General features: G+C 32.7%; 2 protein-coding genes across 4 annotated transcripts; one reads left to right on the top strand and one right to left on the bottom strand.

Moving 5' to 3' along the window:
- The first annotated feature begins 1,080 nt into the window (after positions 1–1,080).
- On the top strand, positions 1,081–8,140 carry LOC105333221 (uncharacterized). The gene is made up of 3 exons (XM_011436075.4): positions 1,081–1,628; positions 7,407–7,568; positions 7,658–8,140. The coding sequence occupies exons 1-3, from the start codon at positions 1,313–1,315 to the stop codon at positions 7,930–7,932; spliced, it is 753 nt and encodes a 250-aa protein (XP_011434377.3). The 5' UTR covers positions 1,081–1,312; the 3' UTR covers positions 7,933–8,140.
- On the bottom strand, positions 8,066–24,757 carry LOC105333220 (ruvB-like 2). Of its 3 annotated transcripts, none has more exons than XR_010713936.1 (16): positions 24,666–24,757; positions 23,504–23,558; positions 23,086–23,210; positions 22,885–22,957; positions 22,260–22,389; positions 21,971–22,037; positions 21,415–21,521; positions 20,887–20,980; positions 20,491–20,614; positions 20,186–20,280; positions 17,008–17,126; positions 15,888–16,007; positions 15,276–15,405; positions 13,464–13,578; positions 13,035–13,104; positions 8,066–8,201 (listed from the first exon to the last, which is right to left on the bottom strand). XR_010713936.1 is itself a non-coding variant. In XM_020069288.3 (16 exons), exons 1-15 carry the CDS (start codon positions 24,672–24,674, stop codon positions 13,054–13,056), a joined length of 1,377 nt encoding a protein of 458 aa, XP_019924847.2. In that variant the 5' UTR covers positions 24,675–24,757; the 3' UTR covers positions 8,066–8,201; positions 13,035–13,053. The 3 variants fall into 3 exon arrangements, 2 of the variants coding, with proteins under 2 accessions (XP_019924847.2, XP_011434376.1); XM_020069288.3 differs by having other exon boundaries at positions 13,035–13,067; XM_011436074.4 differs by lacking the exon at positions 13,035–13,104.
- Positions 24,758–26,694: the final 1,937 nt, after the last annotated feature.

The following is a 26,694-nucleotide window of genomic DNA, read 5'->3' on the forward strand; positions in this document are numbered from 1 at the left end:
GCAGAATCGCTCCGGAACGATTTTGGAGAAAGTTAATGAAGTTGCCTTGAAAATAACAGTCAAATTCATCACAACAAACCTTTTTGAGACTGCAAATACCTTTCAATTAAAAATTTTAATCCATAGAATGGAAGAATTCAACACCTTTTCACCAACGTACACGTATTTTCTTTGTAAAACTGGGTCCGTAGGACATTATTAAATTTTTACGATAAACCATATTCTATCTTCACTCTCCTAACAAATTTAATGTAACTTTTTTGCATCATCACGAAGACAAAAGTAAGTACTTAGTTGAAATGTATATTTGTTATTTTATACTTTCTCTCAAAAGAAATGATTAATATATATGAACAGAATATATAGCAAATATCCAACGAAAATTTACCCGTATTTGTATTATAATTTCTGAGTTTATTCATGTAGATGTGATATTATGAAAACATAAACTAAAGATCCCGTTAGCGTGAATGTATTGCGCAAGCGCAAGATGGTAAAATCCAAAAAATCCAGGTGATTTCCGGGATTTTTTGAGGATTTTTTTGTTGATTATTAATTAGCGAAGATGAACTGAAAAAAAATAAAAACAAATTGGTAATCTTCAAGTACCAATGATGTTTAAAATATATAAAACAAAAGACAGTATTCTTCCGATTTCTCGGTATTAAAGACCAAAAATTCAAGTCTATTATTTTAATAAAGTAGTATAGATTGTTATTTAGAATAATTGAGAGATAATATTTACTCCTCGTGTATACATCTTTTTTCAGCGTGTAAACTCAGTAATTTCAACGTACCAGTATGCAAACAGATATCAATTTATTCTATGAATATTTATTATTATTGTTATATGTATAGTACACGTCCACCAAATTAAGGGGGTTTATTCGCACCTGTCCAGTTGCTGCAAAGGACAGTAAAGGTCACCTACTAACTGACTAATCTTATTAGGAAGATAGGACCCCTCCATTGTGTATCGCCTTTGTTAAGTTAATAATAAAATGACTGTTTGGGGTTGTCACCGTCGAATTTCTATTGAGAAATTAATACAAATTTAAAACATAGCCAGCAACTTATCCATATATAAGGCGGATTTTGTGCTTCCAACACCGGCTGGTTGTTGTGTTACATGCATTGTCTTTGAAAACATCACTTATCATTAATTGTCAAAAACAATCGTAATTTTATTGTTTTCATTTCATAAAAGTCACGTCATCATTGGCGACACTACTTGAGGTCAAAGGGCGAAAGTAAGACACTTTAAATTACAGGAATTCGGTTTAATTAAAAAAAAAAAGGGAGGACGGATAAAATGGAGAAAACTCAGCTCCTGATCGTCGTTTTGCTGGCTGTCGGCATTGGTTTAATGGCGACGTCGTTCGGCGTAGGCGTGGCTGGTTTACTGGGTGAGAACTGGATCGACTACGCCACCACTACTACCACCTCTACCACTGTAAGTGGTACCCCCGCCACCATCGTGGCCGTGATCAAGGCTAACATCGGGCTGTTCACCACCTGTTACATCGTGGATACCACTACCACCATCACCAGTATATTCGGCACTAGCACCACCTCACTGTCGACCAGCGACTGCGTAAACTCGGAAACTACCGGATACGTCGATGCCGGTAAGTTCTTTTTTAAGAGGGTTGGATGGTTGTGGCCATTTTTAGACTTATTCAATCTCCTTTAAAACGAGAGCTAAGTATAAAGAAAAAGTTAAGAAAACAAATCAAATTTTAAAGCTGAAATATTTGGAACTTTCTTTACTATACAGTAGTTTTATCTGTGTAGAAATATATTTTTCAATCTGATTAAGGTAGATAAGATAGATTTGATGAGTATTTTGTTGACTATGCGCCCAATATCCTTAAAATTCAATTGTGACCTCTTTTTCAATCTTGAAGAATCGAATTATTCATATTTTGAAAATTATTTTTGAATTTTAGTGTGATTACTAGTATTTACTCATAAAGCTCAATATCTTATGGATACAACATAAAATTAACATTTGAAAATTGCTAATCAATGAGATCCAGACAACTGTAAACAGTAGAATCATTTATCTGTGGGAACCAATCGCATACGATTTCCTGTATTATACGAAACTACGAATTCATACATAATACATGCCAAATATCGGACATAAAGAATTGTATGTGTAATGCAGGTGAACACACAAAATAGTTCGAGGAATTCTCTAAATGACTCATATCAATAAGTTTTCGTTTCAGATTTTACCGTCTTAAATATAAATGCATTTCATGGTATTTCAAAACTCCTGGTATTTTCTGACTACGTGAATAAAAATAAGATTACATTCTCTACAAGAATATAAACACAATAAATATTAAATCTTCATTATAAAATGTCTGAATTCACTAACGAATAGAAAATGGGTTTTATTTGTGTTTTTGATTTATTTTACATACACTCTTTGCATATCTAAGACTCTGAAAGGAAACTTGTACATTTTTAGCGATATAATTGACGCTGTTGTATAATATATGGAAATACCGGTCCTCTACCTCGTTGATGATTTAAATGTACATGCATTTAATAACTTCGAATAAAGAAAAAATCAAGTAAAAATTGCGCCCCATGCAGATAATGATAGGGGTACAACTCCCAGAAAATGTTCACATCAAAACTTTCTACATGTAAAAGCACATAAATACTTTTTAAAACGCTTTATGTAATTCTACGGTGGTTAAAGAGCAGTTGTGCTGACAAATGTGATTTTTTTTTTATTATGATATTAATTTCATTTGCACATACAATATATCATACAATGTATATATACATGTAAGTATATTTAGCACAATTGAAAAGTCTGTTGACAGGATCAATTTCAACAAATTTAAGGGAGAGAAAATGAGGGACAGTAGGAAATGGAGAGTGGGGGGAGAGAGTGAGGGAATTATGAGGATACATGTATCATGTCAGAAATATTTTATTAATAATTAGGCGTAATCAAAATATTTACTGCCGAGTTGTTGTATTCAGACAAGGTATATATAAATCGTGCCTTATGTAAATATGTCAATGGTCAGGATCTACATGTACATGAGAAAAAGCCAGTCAGTCCATTGGTTTAAGAAATTATTATATTTGCCTTGTTTTGTTGCAGTGTATTTAAGTGTAGTTATATGGGTTTTGAGATCAATCAGAAGTTCATGGATTGATAAGTTTTCCTGTAGACATCTTTTCCTGTATATGTAAGATTTGATTATATGAAAAATTATACCCAAATAAATTGAATTAGGGGTTACTAATATAAATCATTTTTCTTCTAATGTAATATGTAAACCTTTTCTGTCACATATTGATATAAAGTGGCTTAAAAGATTTTGGACATGTAAACAGTCCCAAAAAAGATGCACGATAGTTTCTTCGTTACTTTGACACATTTGACAAATGTGATCATATACATGTATTAATATGTTCGATATTGGCCTGGCTTCTGTAAGATTAGAAGGGGCAAAACTCCAGGAAAAATATGGAAATTAAGATTCCCTGTCTACAATTAAGTTTCTTGAAATTGAATGAGGATAATTGCTAAAAAAAAAAAAAAGTATTTTAGCGGTATACTTAGTATTTCATACTGAGTAAACTAGTTAGTGCAAAATTTACGAAAAAGGATTTGAAATTACCTGAGAATATGCACATCTACACACAACCACTTAGAATTTTGTTATAAGTGGAGCTGTGCAGTCAATACGTTTCGCATTTTATCTATAATGAAAAGTGACAAAATTCCAAGAAAAAAGGAAAAAGAATCCCAGCTATAACATGTATATATATACACTGTACACATTGTGTTCTTATTTACGACGAAGTTTCATTAAATTCTTTTTAGGAGTTTCAGGCACAGGGGGTGTATCTAATAGGTTTAAACTGTCATCTTTAATGACCAATTTTCTTAGTTCAAAAGAACCAAAATAACCAGAAATTAAAGAAATCAAATTTCCTGTTACTATGCACAACACCGACATAAATTATGGTGTTCCTAATTTACTACAGTAGTATGTTCAAAGACGTTTAAAGCATTTCGCATTTCTGTGCTGCGGATTGATCGGAGTTGCCCTGTTAAAAAACAAAGTACCGAAGAACTGACGGGAGTTGATTTTATCGATGTTTATTTATTTTAAAATCAATGATATGTTATTTTGAATGACAAGTACAGGTAGTTTCTAATCTGTATTTGAATTACGCACATTTTTATAATATGAATTTTCGAACTTTTTCGACACAAGAATGTTGATAAAACCCAATATGAATTTAAAGATATTAGAATAAATTCAAACTACACAGCTAATTGTGCAACATACGTTTCACATATGTTCATTAACGTACGTTAAACACACGTGGTACTTAAATCAAGTTAAACGTACGAGAGGTCACATACGTATTACACATGTTTAACGTATGTGAAACGTATGTGGCACATTTTGCTGTGTATGTATCAGTGATAGAAATATTTCTGGAAAATTTATGGATCCAAGCAATATTGAACCCTCGTCTCGTTAGGCAAAACGCTCGGCTGTCGCCGTTAATCTCAGACAAGCAAGAGAGACTCTCTGCTTGTCGGAGATTTGCGGAGACAGCCGAGCGTCGAGTTGAACGAGACTATATTGAACTCTGGCGCAAGAATACATACAACTACAAAAAATATCTAAATTGTTCGTACCATTTAAAATCTGACTATTTTCAAGGTATTTATAAATAAGTTTCCTTGAAAAACAATGCTTAAGCAGACATTATTTCGAATTTATCAATTATTCTCAAGAACTAAGTCTTGTCAGCGGCGATGATTTGTGCTTTCAGAGACATAAATAACATGTTATTTATGTCTCTGGTGCTTTGGTCCAAACAGTTTCACTTTCGGTCTGTCAGAGTAACTGCATAGGAGAGTTGATTAAAATCAACTCCCAAAACCCAAGACTGACTCAAAAACGTTATACCAAACTTGCTGAGTGGGGTTTACTTACGATTTGAGTATACTCATTCAATATTTTACCAGTCATAATAAATTATCCAAATAAGAATTATCGTTCTTAATATTGGCATTGAATCATATCAAAGTACTAAAATGATCTGACACTGTTGATTGATTTAAGAAATGAAGATAATAATTTTTCTATTGATCGACGTATCAAAGAAAAAATTGACCGGAAAACTTCATCAATGCGCGTAGCGCATTGATGAAAAAGTTTTCCGGTCAATTTTTTCTTTGATACGTCGATCAATAGAAAAATTATTATCTTCATTTCTTATCATTTAATAAAACATTTTCAAATAAAAAAATGTGATGTGTCATTGATCAAAAATGTAAATAATGTAAATGAAGCGGTGCGTATGAATACAAAACAACAACAGCAACAATATTCAAAATGGATGCGCCTCAGCTATGGGGCGCCGTTTTAATATTTTTGAGGTATTTTCTGATATCAGAAAATGATTTTTTGATATCAAGAATTCGAATTTCTGATATCAGGAAATGATTTTTTGATATCATAAATTCGAATTCTTGATATCAGAAAATACGATCCATTTTCTGATATCAAAAAATCGATTTTCTGATATCAAAAAATCATTTTCTGATATCAGAAATTCGATTTTTTGATATCAGAAAATGATTTTTTGATATCAGAAATTGAAACTGATTTTTTGATATCAAGAATTATATTTTCTGATATCAGAAATTCAAAGAAAATGGCGAATAAATTTCACCTATTTAATGAATACTCCCTTGATCCAAAATTAAATTTCCGAACTACAGAGCCAGATTTGCATTTAAATATTTTTTGTCTTTTATTTATTTGAATGTAAAATTTAATAAGTGTTCTTGATAATTCTGGTCTTATGTATTGAAAGCGCTAACTGTACGCCTGTATAGCTCTTTATATTATGCGAGGCCATCATTTTTCAATATTCACAGCAAATCGCAAAAAAAGCAGTGTTGATCATTGTATACGTGGCAAAACTTGCCAGAAGGAAACCAGGTTTAAAATAAGGCATTCATTATTATTCTTAAGAGATATCTACAGGCTTGAAACACCTTTTCTTACAAATTTCAAAAGTTGCATTACAGGGAGCATTCATTAAGTTGATAGTAATTTTATGTAAGTCTTATTTTCTGATATCAAAAAATAGATTTTCTGATATCAGAAAATGTAAATGATTTTTTGATATCAAAAAATGATTTTGTGATATCAAGAATTCGATTTTTTGATATCAAAAAATGATTTTCTGATATCAAGAATTCAATTTTTTGATATCAAAAAATCAACTTTAATTCTTGATATCAAAAAATCTATTTTGTGATATCAGAAAATCATTTTTTGATATCAAGAATTCGAATTTCTGATATCAAAAAATGATTTTCTGATATCACAAAATAGATTTTTTGATATCAAGAATTAATTTTTGATATCAAGAATTATTTTCTGATATCAAAAATTCGAATTATTGATATCAAATATTTATTTTTTGATATCAGAAAATACCTCAAAAATATTAAAACGGCGCCTCATACTCAGCTGATGCAGAGCTATTGAGCTGAATTAAAGGATTAAACACAAATAGTGAGTTAAAATCTGAACCGGCTGAATTGAAAACGAAAGGAAAATACATGCGATAGCTTGTGATATTATTCACTGTGCAGAAAAACTCGTAATAAAACTAGTTTTCATGTGAGATCGCTGGAATATGCAACTTGACATAACCATCCAAGGAAAGGCGATCGTGGATGAAAATAGCTGATATGTCGACAGAGAATAGTATGTATAAGCGACTTTTGTAAACGTTGTGGTAACTAGATAGCCAGTGATGTACTTAAATGGTATATTAGCCGCTTGGAATGCGCAGAAGGAGTTGATGCATCACTCATAGCTTTTCTTTACGACGCTTATTCTGATGACCGATCATGTACGTGTGTAAATTTAAAAATTATCGTTACCAAATTTGAACAGCAGTGTTACCTTGAAAGTTTATAGGCCTATATGTTCGTTATAATATTCCTGGAAAAGGAACAGCCAGCCTCGCTGTAGGCCTAAATGCAATGTTGATTGATCTCAAGCAGACGAAATCGTGAGAAGACGCTTAATTTTCTATGTCGTGAATCAAATAATGTGTTTTGTTTATTTTTGAAGGTTAAACTTTCAATTTTTTATATTCACAAGGTTGCATTTTGTTTGCTGACAATAAAACAGACACAACTTTACTTTTCTTGACAGTGTTTATCTTGGAAATTCCCGTTCTATAAATAGTGTTAGATCAGAACAGTTGAGAAAAGTAGATCCGGCAAAAATTTTATTGATGCAGGTATCAAAGAAATTTTTCGACCAATCAGAAGCGCCGATATCTCATCAAATGAATAAATATTAAATGATTCCACTTTCCAGATACGATCAAGACTATCCAGAGAGTGGGCATAGTGGCGGGGCTGTTCCTTGGCCTGAGTTTTGTGGCTGGCATTATTTTTCTCGTGCTCAACATCCTGAAGAAGCTTGCCAAACCTATCTGCTTTGCGGCAGTCACTGCGCCCTCTCTGTCTTTCATTTCAAGTAAGTGTGCAACTTTGTATTGTATTTTTTATACTGCATATCAATTTTAAGTGTAGAGAAAATCATAAAATGCATTTTTTTCATTCCAGCCATCATGCTTGTAGCGGCTCTAATTATTCTGGATGGCCAACTTTTAGCTGGAATGAGTATGGGTTCAACTGCCACCATGGGCATCGTTTCCCTTGTGCTCGCCTTTCTTGCCACAGTGGCATATTCCGTGGCAGCTGCCTTCATCATCAAGCGTGCCTTAGTGGCTTCCCAAATTAACCCCAATTCAAACAGCAAACAGTCTACCAGTGAAAAGGCTGAGCAAGATGGTAGCAAGGAACCAGAAAAGGAGAAACCTGATGCTGCCATTCCCTGATAAAGAATTCACAGCTGTTCCCATATCCACAAGGAGATTCACATTTACAATTAATTTATTTTTAGAATTTAATTCTCTCTCTTACTCCATGTGCTTGTTTTGAAGTTTGTAAAACATATTAAAACAAAAAACATTTTGACATTAACAAGCATGATTTATATTTTTAATCCATGGTGAAAATAAGAGAAAATACACAATAAATGACAGTTTGTTTGTTCATTGTTCCCTTTCACTCCATCAGCTGGTTTCCATGGCTGAAGCATCAACACCTGTAAAAACAAAGAGTAAATACTAAATAACTGTTCAATCTCACAACCTGTCAACCTTTTTAAGGTGGTATGGGACATCAGTCGATATTAATATGGAAAAGTACACTATAATCAAAATACTTTCACCAGTTTAGAATTTTGAAATTTCACAACATTAGACCAAAAATAATGTTTCAAAGTTTTTTGGATAGGTAAAAACTAGAAAAGCCCTAGTGGGATTTGAACTCATGACTTACACAGTCGTAGCTGACACTTTAACCCATAAAATACATTATTAGATTACAATTTTGGGAAAGAAAAACTTTATAACTAATTATACTAGATTTTATTTTTTATTTTGATGACAATGAACCTTATTCTCATGACTGAAGTTACAGTTTAGAGAAAAAGTATGTCACAATAAGGAAGTGTCCTATACCACCTTTAGCACGGCTGATAAGGCCAAAATATACAGTAGGATAAAGTTTTTTGATAAAAAAAACATAGGTAATCATAGATTACTAAGCTCACCGAAACGGAGCATCACCATTATGAGACATCACCTTCATAAGACCACCTTTATCATTTTATATGAAAATCATACTTTATGTTCAGTTCAGTTCAGTTCATATGTTAATCAATACAATGATATAAAATTAAATATTGTATCATGTCGTATTTATAATATATATCATATAAAACAATAAAATACCGTAATAAACAATAATGAGATATGATATTGTAATGTATGATATGACATTGTATTGTGTTATACCTTATTGTATTTGATCACATAATACAATATCATAAAATATAATACAATATAGTATTATATTACAATATCATATTACATAATACATCATAACATTGAAACATATTATATTGTATAATATAGTATGATATTGTATTGAATGACACTGAAACATATTTGATACATTATATGATATTATATCATATAATACAATATAATTTGATTCCAACATTGTATCTTATCAAATGATACAATATTATGTGATAAAGCAAAATATTATAAAATACATTATTATATTATACATATTATATCATATGACACAATAATATATATTACAATATCATATAATACAATTTCATGTGATAAGATAATATATCATATAAACCAATATCATATCATACAATATCGTATGATACAATATTATATAATATTACAATATCATATAATACAATTTCATGTGATATAATTCTATATTACTGAAACCAATATCATATTATACAATATTGTATGATACAATATTATAGAATATACAATATTGTATCATAGGACACAATATAATATTTATATAATAGTGTTGTGTTGTGCATGTACTATGCCTAAATAGTAGTCAGGGTTTGATACATGGTGCACGAGCCGGAGGCGAGTGCACTATGTATCAAACCCTGACTACTATTTAGGCATAGTACATGCACAACACAACACTATTGTTATTATTATGCCGACTGTTGAATATACTGACGTGCTTTGCTCTAAGTAGCTCTGACGTTCGAGTGTTGACAAGTCTTAAAATAATCACCGGAAAAGCAAGCGTTTGTTGTTGTTTTTCAAATTACGTGTAATCAATTGATTTGATTGTTTATTTAATCAACAAATTGTTGTACAATAAAAAGTCAACAAAGGTTTATGTTCTTTTCAAGAAATAGAGAGACGTTTGGCCTTACCGAGAAAACTCGAAATGTTTAGCAGACGAAATCTCAGTGAATTTTTTTTCTTGAACATTCTTTATCAAGCGTCATTTAAAAAAGCGTTTTTGTGATTCTCATGTAGAATTTCTTTGAAAAATGTTCAATCAATTTGTTCAAAAGTTTATAGGAAACTTTAACTTTAAAATTACCGTCAATAATGAATTTTTTTTTGGAAAAATGAATAATTTTAATTGCTTGATGTCAGTCGTATATATCTACATTTTATATACCTAAATACCGGTGTTCATAATAACGGCTAATTTAGCGTAGCGGTAACGCGTTGGGCTTCATGCTAGAATTAATGATTTTAGCGACGTGAGTTCGAATCCCGCTGTCGGCGCTTGACAGATTTTCGTTGAAAATATTCGCCGTGCTCTATTTCGGCATAGTATGCTTACGCTATGTAAATCCTTTGATACTATGCGAAAATAGATGAGTATTGAATATAAAGTGAGAAACTGACAGAAGGTATAATAATTTGCAATATCTCATGTAATTGTATCATGTGATAAAATAATAAATTAAAAATACAATATAATATTATACAATATTGTATCATAATATACAATACTATATATAACAGTATCATGATACAATATCATATCATAAAATATCCAAAAAATTGATACAATATCATATCGTATTGTATAACTTTTTATAATATAACATATGATATCATATTGTATCATATCAAACAATATTGTTTCATATCATACAATACTATATCATAGGAATCATGTTATATCATTTATCAACAAACACATCTATCTATCGAGCTGGTTTGAGTGAGGTAGGAGATTTCTTTAGCATCCTTGATAATGGAGATCAGGCTCTGCATATAAAACAACCTCTGCATTTAATTTATAATAAAGTTAAATCAACTATGCAAGCTATCATCTATAAAACATGTGACCTGTTCCAAAAAACTAAACCTCATCCAGCATCCGAAACCTATGGCTCAGATTCAGCATTCAAGCCCATCAGGTGCATTGGTATCATAACACGCATCATCCATGCAAGTTTGGTGAAGTTTGGACCAGTAATAACTAAGATATCATCATCAGAGGGCACTAGCAATTAAAACCTTAACTTCCTCCAGCATCCGCAACCTATGGCTCAGATTCAGTATCCATGCCTGTCAGGTGCATCTGTATCATAAGACACACCATCCATTCAAGTTTGGTGAAGTTAGGACCTGTAATAACTAAGATTTATTTTTTTAGCATCCTTGATAATGGAGATCAAGCTCTGCATCTGAAGCTACCTCTGCGATTCATTCATATTACAGTTAAATCAACTATGCAAGTTTGATATAGTACTATCATCTATTAAACATGTGACCTGTTCCTAAAAACTTAACTTTATCCAGCATCCGAAACCAGACTCAGCATTCAAGCCTGTCAGGTGCATCAGTATCATAAGACACACCATCCATGGAAGTCTGGTGAAGTAAGGACAAGTAATAACTAAGATATCATCATCAGAGGGCACCTGCAACAAAAACTTTAACCAGCTCTAAAAACCTTAACCTCTTCCAGCATCCGAAACCTATTGCTCAGATTCAGCATTCAAGCTTGTCAGGTGCATCAGTATCATAAGACGCACCATCCATACAAGTTTGGTGAAGTAAGGACCAGTAGTAACTAAGATATAATCATCAGAGGGCACCTGCAACAAAAACTTTAACCAGCTCTAAAAACCTCAACCTCTTCCAGCATCCGAAACCTATTGCTCAGATTCAGCATTCAAGCTTGTCAGGTGCATCAGTATCATAAGACGCATCATCCATACAAGTTTGGTGAAGTTAGGACCAGTAGTAACTTAGATATTGCTATCAATGGGCACCCACAACAAAAACTTTAACCTGCTCCAAAAACCTTAACCTCCTCCAGCATCCGAAACCTATAGCTCAGAATCAGCACTCAAGCCTGTCTGGTGCATCAGTATCATAAGGCACACCATCCATGCAAGTTTGGTGATGTACGGACCAGCAGTAACTAAGATATTGCTATCAAAGGGCACCTGCAACAAAAACTTTAACCTGGTCCAACAACCTTAACCTCCTCCAGCATCTGAAATTTAGGACCCAGATTCAGCATCCAAGTCTTTCAAGTCCATAAGTAGGTCCAGATGCATCACCCATGCAAGTTTGGTGAAGATAGGACAAGTAATAGCTTAGATACAGGACCTGCAACAAAAACTTTAACCAGGTCCGGACGCCGACGCCGACGCCGACGCCACCGCCGACGCCGACGCCGAGGGTATAGCATAAGCTCTCCTTGACTTCGTCTCGGTGAGCTAAAAAACTGGTTTAAAATGCAGCAGAAACCTATTCAGAACAAGCTTTCTGAGAGTATTGCGTAAGCAATACACGTCCCCTACCGGCTTGTAGAAATTTGTGAAAACAATGCACTGTTATGCAGAATATCATTTCCTACCGTCTTCTGTACCCCGAATCAACAGACCAACACGATAACGAACCCGATTGTAATAATACATAAAACCCTGTCGATTAAATTTACAACACAATGCTTGACACTATTTTACAGAACTCATTTGTTTGTTAGAAACAATAAAACGAATGGTCCCATTTATGCATGATATTATTATTGACTACATACTTTCCTCGTTTATTCAATACACACCATACCCGATAACGAACCCAAACATTAAAAAATTGGAATATAAAAAATTAATTTTCTCAAAAATATGTCAACCAGATGCTACGAAAGTGTAAACTTGATCTGCAGTTTGACATTTTAAAGCTGTTCAGCAAATTTCATATTATTCCTCAAACGCATAAAGAAAAGTGTGGAAAACTGAAAATGGACAGACAGACGGACGCAGAGGAAAGCTATAGTCCCCTCCGGTAAAAACTGAAATGGGGACTAATAACAAGAGCTACCATTTACAAGGGGCACATGCCATGGCTTTTAACAAAATGTCAACACTGACCATAAAAAGTGGGGGCCAGTTTGTTCAAAACTTGTTTTTCTATATTAAATCTAAAAAAAAATGTTGGTTTCTAAAGCAAAAACCGCTCCCTCTTACAGTCATCTCTTTTTTTTATCATTAACCAAACGAATGGAAAGGGGGAAAACTCACTTTCCTTCATTGATTACACATGGATAAACATACCTGGTAGTTCATTTTTCGTTTAGCTCATATTGTCTATTAGAGAGATGTAGTTCATATTTTATTTGTCAATCTTTAAAATAAATTACAATCAAAATCAGAGTCTATAATTATAACAGAAATAGTCTGTCCTCACAGAGCACCATTTACTGGTTTACAATTGTTATTTATTAACAAAACATACAACAGAAAAAGTCACAATATCTGAAAACAATTTCAACCTTACACATTCAAACTTCTGTTGCTATAAAGTTTAATGCATTTATTTTTCATTTGCTGTTTTGATGAATAAACATACATGTAGTCAATAAACAATCATTAAAGTGGTAAAAATCTTGCTACAACATTTTTGAATGGATTGGTTCCAAAAAATACATGAGTACCCATTTTTAATGCAATTAAAGTTTTCATATTCTTACAAACTTGTTTTACCTAATTCATTGAACATAAATTCCTGCTGGTATTCCTTTAAGAACTGTGTTGATCGAGATTCGTCCAAGAAAAGGGAGTAAACACGTTTGATATCATCCACATCAACTTCTGTACCCTAGAAAAAGCAAATCAAAGAGGTTCTTGACAACTGAATTAAAAGGAAAATCAAATGCATGGCAAAAAGGAAAGATCAAATACTGTGTGTGTGTGTGTGTGTGTGTGTGTGTGTGTGTGTGTCTCTCTCTCTCTCTCTCTCTTAATGATCTCTCTCTCTCTCTCTCTCTCTCTCTCTCTCTCTCTCTCTCTCTCTCTCTCTCTCTATATATATTATCTTGAAGATAACCAATTTGTTATTATTTTTTCTAAATCAAGCTTCGCCAATTAATAATCACGAAAATTCCTTTATAAAATCTGGAAATTTTCTGGATTTTTTTGATTTTACAATCTTGCACATGCGCATTACATTCATGCTAAATCACGGGAGGCTCTTTAGTTTATGTTTCCACAATATCACATTTGCATGGATAAACTCAGAAACGATATTACAAGTACCTGTAAATTTGCATTGAAAATTTGTCTTATATTCTGTTCATCAAAGGAAATACAGGAGATAACTCTAACTCAGTGCATTTAATATGAAATATCCCAAGAGTTCCCAATGTCAACATGGTGTGTAAATTTAAAGCGAGTAAAAAAAGTTGGTAAAAAAGTGTTGAATTCTTCATTAATTTGACTGTTATTTTCAATGCAGCCTAATTAATTTTCTCCAAAATCGTTTCGGAGCGGTTCTGCATTTTTTTTGCAACTTTACAGGTATATGGGAGGTATTTTAACTGTGGTGAAGGCCTGTTCCGAGACACATTTAGATTATTATAACTAAGCAGAGTGTAGTGAAATTAAAAGCATTATTGTAGTCTTAAAGCTTGGTTATGTAAATGTCAACAATACAGTGTGTCGATGTACCTATTTCTTAAATGTCTGATATCATATGCAATGTCAACCCGTGGATGCATGGGTAAAAGTCTAGTATATATATATATATATATACACACACACACACACACACACATATATATACACTTTAATAATTATTGGCTTTTAAAGTAAGGTTTGGTTTTAAAAAAAATAACAGGACACAAGCATTTTATCAATTTAAAAATGAAGTCCGCATCATATGGTTTTGAATAGTGTTTTAGAAACATCAGATTTATATTCTAAGATACGTTTTTCCTGAAATCGGTGGACTTGAAAAGGATTCAAATAAAATGTTTTCGTCTTCATAATAGTAGTCCAAAATTAAGACTTTTGTTGCATTTTATTCTTTTTTTTCAGATAGTTCATTTAAAATTATTAAAAATGAACCATGATATAAATAGTAACATTATTTTCGAACATTTAAAGCATAAATAACCCCATATTAGTCACATATAAAATGTATATACTTTTACCAAATTATTCACATTTCATCAACATGAAAATTTGAAGTCATAAACTTTGACCTTTTGTAAAACAGGCAAAATCATTTGAATTTCATGAGAAAAGAGACTTTAGTATAGTAAACAAAATGGTATGTAACTTTGGTACAACTCCTAAAAAATGCAAGCCGCAAACCTTATCTTAATAAAACCAAACTAGCCTCCCCCCAATTTTCTGGCCAAAAAGGCAATGAGTATTTAAACCAAAACCTATTAAATTCAGCAAAACAAAGAATATACATGTATAGCTATACTGCTGAGATATTTGAACAGAAATTGTTGGCCATCACATTTCCAGGTAATGCCCCTTGAAAGTCTGGCTCCTAGTGGGACATACCTTTCGTTTCCTGGACACAAGGTTGGCTGTGGTGATGAGCTGTATGGCATATCGGAGGGAGGTCTCCATTCCAATCCGGGTCAACACAATCAGGGCCTCATCACTCATCTCTACATCTTCCTCTTCACACCTGTGACACATAAAATAATACACTTAATTTCTGTATATGTACATAAATTCAGACATTGTACACATATATTCTTTCATGAATGCCTATATTTATTCACTTTGTATGCCAGGCTTTCCATTGAAATAATGATTAGACATATTTTCAACCAATTAAAAAAAATGCACTCATCTATATGTCTATTGCATTTAAATTACCATTAAAAACTTCTCTCAAAACAATTTTCAGTACATCAGCATTATTTCACAGATTTGAGCAATATCAACCTTTGAGGCCTGTTTAAGCAATGCAATATCACCCATACATAGTGAGTTTGAGCCGTGTTTAAGCAATGCAATATCACCCATACATAGTGAGTTTGAGCCCTGTTTTAGCAGTGCAGTATCACCCATACAGAGTGAGTTTGAGCCCTGTTTAAGCAATGCAGTATCACCCATACATAGTGAGTTTGAGCCCTGTATCACCCATACAGAGTGAGTGTGTACCTGATGGTGAGGATCTGTTTGATTTCCTTCTCCTGGTACGGGGTGGTGGAGATGATCAGTAGTCGGTCCAGGAGATCTATGGGAATTCCATGGGGACTCTGGTACTGTGTGCCTCGGATTCTGAAAGAGATGATCTTAAAGTTTTATATCACGTTTTATTTCTGGTAGATATACATCATATGACTACAAAACATGTATATTTGTTGGTTTCTCACTCTATTACTATCAGAGTTTTTTATCAGCAGCCAACAACAGTTTACAACAGGCTATCAGATTACAGTGACCTGCTCTTAGGGGATTTTTTAATTTTTTGTTTGTAAACATTTATTACAAACTCATATGCTGAACATAAATATTTTATTGAAAACCAAAACAAAGAGATTTACAACTCTACATGTGTAAGCATTTTCCCCTGGAAATGCAGCTAAAAATGACAAACTTGTGTGTTAAACTGAAAGCTGATTCTCTGTCAACAATCAATTATTCTGAGTCTATCATCATTATACAATTCACTTTCTGTCTAGAACTCTCTGCACTGAGTGGCCCCTACCTAGTGATTCCTCTGTTGGTGGCCATACAGGGCTCAAAGTAGACTTTTGGACAAAGTCGCCAAATGGCAACCTACTTTGAATTTAACTTGCCATTTTCAAGTTCTTGGGAGACAAGTCTACTAAATCTCCAAAATTGTACATTGTTTTGAGTGGATACGTGAAAGGAATATCTCGTTCGAAGTTCTTTCACACTGGGGTAACAAAATAAGTTTACCTTCACGTTATGTTAAAGTCTCACAAACGTTACTAAAATATATTTGTCTCATGCTGTTTTGCATATAAATCTTTCATTGAACGAAATCTCTTCTTTATATATATGAAACATGCAACGTTGTTTACATAGTCCACCATTTTGTTTATTTTGAAAGATTTTTGAACCCAGTGTAAAATTTTTGAAAACAAACCGGGTGGTTTTTTGGTCGCCAAATGGCGACTGGCTTTTAATTTAAGTCGCGAAACCTGAATTTAAGTCACATATGCGGCTAAATAGGTCACATATGTGACTTAAATTCAGGCCCTGCCATTATAAAAACTGGAGCCATGTCTAACTCAGGTGCTCACTTTCTTACCTGGTGATTCCTCTGTTGGTGGCCATTATCAGAATGGGAGCCATGTCTGACTCCAGGGCTCGGTTCAGAAAGGAGAAACATTCAATGTCAAGCATGTGTACCTCATCAATAAATAACACCTACAAAACAAAAAACTTATCAATTTTTATGTCTGATAATCAGTGCCTTTTCAGCTTAAGTTTTTTCATCTAATAAATCTTTTTTATGATAAAACTAACTCAACTTTTTTGCAGTGTGGTTTTGAATATTTTACTAGCTTGCACTTTAAGTTACAAGATTCCCCTTCCAGAATAAAAAACCCCATTATCTTAAATGTGGTTATATTCTTCATAACATTTATGATAAAAGCCCAAAAAAATTAATCATTAGTTTCTCGGGCCAAAATTTTGAAATGTTGATGAGGCAGTCAGGTTCTTTTTTTTTCTTTCTTTTTTTTGAGACACAGATTTACAATGACGGTAACCCATATTTTATGATTTATTTGTGTACTCATCAGCAGATATTCATCAAGCTGATACATTGGCAAAGTTTAAATATTTATTTTAATTTGTTCTTTTTTGTTTAAACTGTTCCTGATTCCTTTTCAAAGGATGAGTTTTTGCAGATGAACAAACATGACAAATGTTTTGCGCCTTGCTTCATTTTGCAGCCCAGCTTTCCCCTCCACAGTAATACATATAACACAAATCTGAACTGAAATAGGGGACTTCTTATGGCATTTCGCTAGTTGAATTTGCCATACAAAAATTTATCAACTAAAGCATTCATTTGGGGTGTTTTCTTATCAATCTTCAGTGCCTTGAGGACAGAAATCACGGAAAAGTAAATTAGTCATCCTAAAATTCTCAAACATTACAATTGTCCTTTATTCCTGCTACTAGGCAACATCACAGAGGCTTCAATTTCTGAAGATAACAGAGAAAGGACTATATTCGGTATGGTCAAATATCTGCCCCCAATTTTAACCAATTTTAAATACTCTCGTATAAAAATCAAATCTTTATAAATCATAGTACAGAAGATGCCTATCATTTTAATCTTGATTTTAGTCACCATTGCTCATTCGCTGTTTATCTATGACGTCACATAAATGACCAAATTCCCGCAAATTTGCAAACCAATGAAAATGTTGTCTTTTTTTATTTCTATTTTGCAGTCGGAATTATAGAGCGCAGGTCTGCTCAAGTACAAATTTAACATATGTTTTTATTGATATAATTATACACATCATACTAAAAAATAGTACGGTACTTCAGCAAGCCTGCTCTCGATGTTTCTCAGTCGAAAAACCGTCGGAAAACACCCATATTTTGCTACAAACCATCAATTTTACAAAGTAAGACTATCTTCATGACGTCATCTCTACATTATGATGTAAAACCTTTTACACACTTATTTTCAATTTGATTTCAACTATCTTCCACCTTATTTTTAAAACTCTATATAAAACTTTAATTTTGGGGGCAATAAATGCATAAAACCACACATAGTCCTTTCAGTTGTAGTGTTAACAGGGACCAACCTAAGGCAAACTTAGTTTAGGGAGACTTCACTTCTGAAGTTCTCCTTGCAGTAAAATTAGGGAGAAGTTTGAATCAAAGTACTGAAAGTACTGAAAAGCGCTAACCTAGCTTGGTTCTAAGAAAATTTACTGTGTGCAAGCGTAGGCGGAAATAAGCCTTATTGAAATTTTGGTTTATGTTTAATGAATATCAATTTAAAGTATCGAAGGCCAGATTTCTTTAAATATATGTTACTTTCTAAAGATGATGTGAATTAAAGCTGAACACGACTTGTATATGGATACTTGCCTGAAAAAAAGATATGTTAAAATCACAAATTATACCTTTTGAACAGTAATTTATCACAGTGTTTGACATTTTCCTGCAAAGAATCGATTTTATTTTTCTATATTTTAGCTTCTGAATACGCACTATATTTTTTCATCACTGCGTAGCATCCCGTGCTGATGTACGTAAGCCCCGCAAACCAATCGTATCTACTCGGCCATTTCCGTCACCCAGATAACTGGTTCCCTATACCTCTTACCAGTTTAAATGATGTATATTTCTGCTCATAGAGGGCAGTTATTCCTTGCACCGGAAATAGAAGTCTAACGACAATAAAGCGCTGAGCTATGCTTAGCGCTTTAAAAATCAGGTAGACTTCCATTTTTTGACAATGGCATAATGCTAATGATAATGTATATATACACAGATTCATTTAAATTGGATAAGAAACAAGTCAATTAAAAATAAAACAACTCCTAAAAAATTTAAAATCTTATCCAATTTTTTTAAATTTAACTTATTACGTGTATTCGTTCAATATGTAGATGAACTGTTTCATAACTTTGTTAGCTAAATGACAAATAAAATCAGTCTATGTGTTTCAGTTTAGTCCAACCCTTTGACCCAATTAGACCGTCATATAGTTGGATCTGTTTAATTTTAAAGATAACTGTAAACAAATGGTTTTATGATTATTTTAGCATTAACTTTGCAGAGTCATTAACTAATTACAAGTTACTAACTAATTGTAATATCAGCACCTGAAGTTATAAACATCGGTTGTAATTTTCAGTGCACAGTATGTGGTTGCATCAACTGTATTTATAACCTCTAAAGATAAGACAGTCGTTAGTTATTAATCACAACAGGGGTTAACTTACGCTATGAAAATGTCTTTTGAATTAGATAATTATCATTTTATTGCATTTGGGGTGAACTTTCACGATCGTGAACTCAGATTACAGGGCAACTTCAACCTTTCTTTCTGAGGAAGTTCTGGCAAAGTTACCGACCACAAAGCAAGTACTTATATTTACATAAACTTGTATTTAGCCCAAATCGCCCCCTAGGTTGGTCAGTGGGTAGATGTATCAGATAAAAAAAGGTTTTCACTGACAGAGACAAGCATTTATTCTGAGCGTTTGTTTACATTGATTCCAAAATAGAGAAAACCAGTAATGATAAGATATGAAAAATTAGGGAAAATAACGATAAAAAAGTTTGATGCGGCGATAATTTTACTAATGCGGCAGTGCCTAGGAAACAAATCATTAATTTTTTTTGGCCTAATTGGTTTTTTTTTAATAAGAATCTGATTGTCTTCTCTTTTATCTGAGTCTGACCAGGGCTTTGCTTGTCAAATAACCCTGTCTGTCTGTTTGTCTTACCCCGGGAACAATCTCTGCCTTTCCCTCCTCCCTCCATTCCGCCACCTTGGAGTTAATTTGTTCTCGTACCTCGCCCTTAATTTCTCCTGTGTCACCTGAAATAACCAGCCACCAAAAATTGAGACACTGTAGGTTTAATTTTATTACATTATTAAAAAGTGATTTTCTGCTTAATTAACTAATGCAATAAAATAATCATTTGATCATCAATTAATAGAAGTTTATTCCTATGAAACAAACTAATAGAAAAGACACTTTTCACCAATCATCTAAAGCATTTCATCTCTAAATTTGGTTTTCAGTACCTGAGAACAGTGCCAGGAATCCCTGTGTGCGACTGTTGATGACATCTATTTCATGTAACGTCACTGTGTGTACAACTTCTTTCCTTTTCTGTAATTCTCCCTCTGGGCACTGAACAAACTTGGTCTGAAATTTTATATTAAACAATACATAATATCTGAATTATCTAATATCTTTTACCTTCCTTTTTCCAATTATCCATTATCTTATGAAGTTTTCATTTTTAATTAGAATTTTTCAATCCAAGCAAGTTCAAAATGAAGTGAGTCCTCATTACACCACTCTGAACTTTCATAATTCATATATTACTGACTCTATCACAATTAAAATCACTATCACATGCATACAAACATAACCACGCAGGGATAAATAAAAAAAAGATAAGCAGTTTTCAATACCTGAGCTCCCATTGCATCATAATCGCGAGCTCTTGTAAAGGATCTGCCCAGCTTTGTAATTTTTCCGGTGGCTTTGTCAATGGTAATTATATCCCTGAAACCAGTTTAAAGCAAAACTTAAATTCCCCAAAAAACAACATCTTTATTCATTATGTCTAAATTCTCTGCAGTTGAATCGAAGGCTACAACAGGTATTTCTGTTTCAATAGGGACATCTATGTATTCTTTCCAGGAAATTTGCCAAAGAGCAAAACTGATACTGGTTCATATGACTCTTATCAATCAAAATACATGTACATGTACACTGATTTTGCATAGGTACCAATGATTCTATTACAGCAGTGATTACTGTACAAACTGTAAATGTTAATTATAGCATGATTATAGATAAGAATGTCCCTCATTTGTGTACATATTTATATACATTATACATGTATCTATAAAAAAATTTTGTCTCCACTGACATCAATGAGAAAATATAAATTATAGGTATGCCACATTGTTTTTACTTAAGAAATACATACTTACCCTGCTTGAACTTTTTCTTTTGTGAGAGATTCTATCATTTTCTGACCCAGATCATAAATTGTTTCCATTTCTGTGGTTTTCAGTGTCAACTTCCCAACCTTTGCACCCTACAAAAGACATAAATATACCAAATACATGTACACTGTATTACTCATACTTATGTCTTGAAATTTCATGCAAGTTTCTGTATTCAAGTCCATTCTGCACTTGCTTGTGTTGATAAGTCCATCTGATACTTTCCATTAAATTATTTAATGCTGGCCACTGTCAAATCATAGTGAGAAATACTTGCAAATTTTATATAAATAATAATCAATGCTAACCAATCTTAAGATTTGTTATTTGAAACTAACAAAGAATCACACAGTCAATTACATGATTTCAACATACATTTTCATCTGTCTTTCTATTTTGCATTCATTTGGAAATTTAGAATCAAATGAATATTATAACCATGATTTCTACACTTAATTCAATTTCTCTTTTGATTTTCTGAGGTTTGTTAGTGTCTTCGGCTTCCAGTTTCTGGTTGCCGTTTTCCGACTAAACAACTTACTGTTCCCGTGGCTGGTCTGTCTATCTGGATTTCTACAACCTCTCCCTCAATGATCTCTGTTTCTTCTCTAAAAAAGAATATACACCATTTTTTTAAGTGGCCTATTTAAGTACACATTTCACTAGAAAATCTCAGGAAGTTGTTGCATTATTGATTTCAATCAATTATTTATGAAGATCTTGTGTAGACTTATAGAAAAAAAAAATCTTCAAAGCAATCTTTTGTTATATATTCTAGGGGTGGTGGGAAAGTACATGTAAAGGTTATGAAATAAAACAATTTAACTTACTTTATTCTAACTCCAATGGATTTCCTAAAGGCTTGGGTCAGAGCTTCCGTCTTACTCATCTCCAGTGAGAAAATTTCACTACCAGCAATACTGGTAAAAGGGGTGTCTGTTCCTAAGGCCTGAGCCATTCCTGTAAATATTCAAGTGTAAAGTCAGATGCTCCGTTATAATCTAAAGTTTCATAATTTTTTATACATTTTACTTGTATTAAAAGAATTTACAGCAATGACTACATCAATTCAACAGTATAGTCAAAAGCAGCTAATCCCAAATCAAACTATTGTTTTGATAATTTAACTAAAACTACCAAATCTCTACTCAGTATTTATTCATGTGAATTTTGTAATATTACACATTACATGCACATAATGAAGCAATGCAATGATGGTACAGTGAATAGCAGCCCTGACAAAGGTCAATAAAATTAATTCAAGAAGTTGCAAAGCTAGGGTGTGAGTTGATGTTCTTTCATCAAAAGATGAGAGTTGATAGAAATGTAGATTAAACACAAAATTATGAAAAAAAATGCTTTTCTATGGATTTCAGTGGCTCATAAATGTAATGCTGAGCTTGGCATGTATTTCGTGGGCTGAAGTTATAATAATTCTGCTTGAATGACAGTTACCCATAGCGATGGCAGTTTTCCCTGTTCCAGGATGTCCTGCTATTAGAACTGCTCTGCCTGCAATTTTTCCTTCCTGTAATTGAGAATACATAAACTGTAATTTTAAAATTTTGGACATAAACTTGAAGAAAGATATGGAACTTGGTTTATTCAACGTTTAATTCATTGTTAAGAATAGCAGCTTTTACATGATGTACTAACCTTAATCATCTCCAGTATGACCCCTGCTGCCCGCCGGGCCTCTGTCTGGCCCACCATGCCCTGTGAAACATTTCTGGCATCTAGGGCATCGTCCAAGCCCAGACCACGGATGTGTGAATGGGCACCTGGAACAAAAAACAAGAGATTTTACAATATTTTAGTGTTAAGACATTTTTAAAACATAATTTAATATGTTATTTGATATTGTGTTTGTTATTTACTTGGTGTTTCCCAAACTAATTACTTCTGAAAGTGATCATGTTATGTAATTTAATGACTACCCTGGTAATTACAATTCCTGAATTGGAAAGTTAATAATTTTTTGGCATGAACAATTCCTTTTTTTACCGATCAGCTTTAATTAAAGACAAATAATATGACATTTGAGCACCCATACAAAATTAATTCATTTGCATACCTATTCGCTCGATCCTTGTTACCTCTCTTATTTCTTGAACTTTTTCCACTGTTGGCTTTAACATAAAGAAAACAGATCCTATATAGTATTAAAGTCATTACACTATGTGTGTACAACTCAAGAAGTGTTTCACTCACAACTAATTTTATTAAAAAAAGTTATGATTTTACCTCTAACTAATATTGCTTTTATAGGATTCTTATATCTCATAAACAGACTGTTGAACACATTCTATCAATTTGTGCATTTTTGAAATCTCACAAGATAATCAAAATTGTTTTTCAGTGTGATTATCAAAATATGCAGTAGAATTATATTTTAAGCAGTATTAGTGAGTTTGGAGCATTAGTGATTTAAGTTATTTAAGTTAGAAGATTTCATTGAGGAGTACTTTGTTCTTCTCAATATCTTCTATTAGGATGTTGTAAATTGTTGTTATCCCATAACAAAATACATTAAGTTCCAAGATCTTACTATTAAATCATACGACAACAGTTTACGCTTTTTTTATAAACCGCTTCGCGGTTTATAAAGCGCAAACTGCCCCAAACCATTTTATATCGTATAAAACAAATAAATATTGAATTCATTCCTTAAATAAATTCGGTTCCTGGCGGGGTAAAAGTATTCGAGAGAAAGCAAAAGTTTTAGGTTGGGGCAGTCAGGTTGCATTTAACAATGATTAGAGATGTGTAATTCCTTCTGCGCTTGCCTCAACGGTCACAGGTTGCATTTAACAATGATAAAAGATGTGTTATTCCTTCTGCGCTTGCCCCAACGGTCACACCGTAAAACATTTTATTTTATTTCTTTAAATCATATCACACTTGTTAACAGTTACAGGATGCACATATTTGAAAAATTAAATTGTACAGAATTATCAACATGATTTTTTTCTTAATGAAACCGACGCAAATTCGGACACTTCATTCTTGACTGGTCTTGTTTACAAATTTTGTTCCAGCATGTTCGATATATCCAAGTGTGCAATCGATGTCAACAAAGGCACGTGTTGTACAATTAGAACATTGAAACAAATAACTGTTAATAAAAATGTCTATTTTTCGACCTAATAACTTTAAAAGCACGTATTTCTACTACAAACAATGTTAATCATTCACTATAAAGGGTACAATTATAAATTATCAAGAATGAAACTTACTGCTGCCATTTCGCCGGTTTGTGCTTGTCGAAGCGCCCTCTGGAATTGGTATACAAATAGACTCGATCCAAAAAAGATTAAAACAACTGATCGGATAGATTTGATATTCTTCTAAATATTCTTGTTTTCTTTTTAATGATTTAGAGCTCGGCTCCTGTATGATATTTGTTTCCAAAGACGTTATTTACATTTTAAAAAAACCTAACAAATGGTAGTAGGCCCAATTTAATGTGACAAGTTCACAAAAAATATAGATAAAAGGACTTTAAAAAGTCTTTGTTTTGAAATTATTTGAGATAAAATGTCATATTATACGTCCCTGTGTTAATATTTAAGATCAATTCTATGTAAGAATCAAAATTTGGTGGCCACGCATAGATTTTGATGAGTTAAAAAGCCTAACACCATTTATTGTTGCTATGTGGTCCCGTTGCCATGGTTACAGAGGGTAAAGATGTAAAGATGTAAAAATGGCATATTGTGAGTAATGTGCGCAACTTGGGATTTCCAAGGTAGAATATATTATTTAAAATAGTTGTCGTTTTTTAAAAGACAGAAAAAAATCATGGAAAAAGGCATATTTTCAGAGCGTTTCCATGGTTACTAAAATTGAATTTAAAAATTAACAAAAATTAAAAAGTGCAAATCTAGGATTTTTTGGTAAACACTGTAATGATTGTGCAAGTAAGAATTTAAATATGAAAATTGAGAACCGTTGCTATGGCAATAAGCTAAAAAGAAAAGGTAAATTATGATATTTTCAGGCATATTTTAATGGATAATATTTACATATAATGAATAAATATATAAAATCAATTGGTGAGAAAAAACCAAGTATGTCCTAAACTTTTATGGAACTTGAAAAAAATCTGACATTTGCTAAAAATAACTGTCGTTGCTATCGACTTTTTAAAAAAGGAAGAATTTCTGTGTGATTTTCTACGCAACTTAATTTTCCATTGCAACAACACTTCTCTGTTGCATTACAAAGCTTTTTGTGGTATATAAAAGAAATAATTATATATAAACAACGTTATTTAGTGAACATGGCGTTATGAATAGCAATTGCTCTGTAGGCATATTCCATGATGCGCGCTAGCCAAAATGGCGGCGCCCACGGCTGGAAGAAAATTAATTTTTTGGCCTTAGTACCCTTGATTCAACTCTCATTTTTCACTGATTTTCTTATATAGATGTTACCATTAATCCTCGCTTCGCGAGGTGGGCTTTGCCCGCCTCTCGCTGCGCTCGGTATTACTTGGCCTTCTTACCAAAGCAACGTACGTCAATTTTCATAACAAGAGGCTAATAGGCTTAACGGTCATCTAAGTGCCATAGCCCATACACAAACTTGTTGAGGAGTCTCATATATACATTTAATTAAGTTTTATTCTGGAGTAAAAAAAATTATAATATTGTAATGACGACCACCTTCCTGCCTGAAATCTTTCTAAAAGGACTATGAAACCTATAATTTTAGCGAAAAACTTATAAAGATCATAATAGAGAGCATGGCCTAATATTAAAAGGGTACACGAAAATGGATGAAAATAATTTTCCCATATTTGTTAACTTTCAAGATAGGTTTTATGTGTATTTCAGATAAACTAAAACAAGGTGGCTAGTAGACATGTTTTATTAAATCAACCCCCCATTCCCCATCCCCAGGAGCAGACAGAAACTCTCTATATGTGGGCATTTAAACAAAAAGCATAATTACCATTTCTTAATCCCATCCCTCCAAATTTTCATTCAACATAACAACTGAACACCATCTGGTATTTATACCGTAATCATTTTACATGTACTGTTTATAAGTGATTATGGTTAGCCAATTAATATTTTACTATTAATGAGTCTATTTATTTGTATAAAGACTTAATACTTGGGGTTTTTTTTTCAATAAATAAAAAATTTGCATAGTTTTTTAGATCATACAACTTCTTAATTACATTATATTTAATGATTAATAACTCCATTATGAAGAAGCAAGGGAAGATAACTCCATTAGGAAGAAGCAACAGGAGAT

The sequence above is a fragment of the Magallana gigas genome, chromosome 5 (genome assembly GCF_963853765.1).
Source record: "Magallana gigas chromosome 5, xbMagGiga1.1, whole genome shotgun sequence".
NCBI classification, from domain to species: domain Eukaryota; kingdom Metazoa; phylum Mollusca; class Bivalvia; order Ostreida; family Ostreidae; genus Magallana; species Magallana gigas.

Excerpts from the sequence above, each read along its gene's own strand:
- LOC105333220 (XM_011436074.4), bottom strand. Across the intron at positions 23,211-23,503 it reads AACAAGGATCGAGCGAATAG|GTGCCCATTCACACATCCGT; the intron begins GTATGCAAATGA and ends TTTTTGTTCCAG. Across the intron at positions 20,615-20,886 it reads ATGATGCAATGGGAGCTCAG|ACCAAGTTTGTTCAGTGCCC; the intron begins GTATTGAAAACT and ends ATAAAATTTCAG.
- LOC105333221 (XM_011436075.4), top strand. The coding sequence starts at position 1,313 with ATGGAGAAAACTCAGCTCCTGATCGTCGTTTTGCTGGCTGTCGGCATT. Across the intron at positions 1,629-7,406 it reads TACCGGATACGTCGATGCCG|ATACGATCAAGACTATCCAG; the intron begins GTAAGTTCTTTT and ends TCCACTTTCCAG. Across the intron at positions 7,569-7,657 it reads CTCTCTGTCTTTCATTTCAA|CCATCATGCTTGTAGCGGCT; the intron begins GTAAGTGTGCAA and ends TTTTCATTCCAG.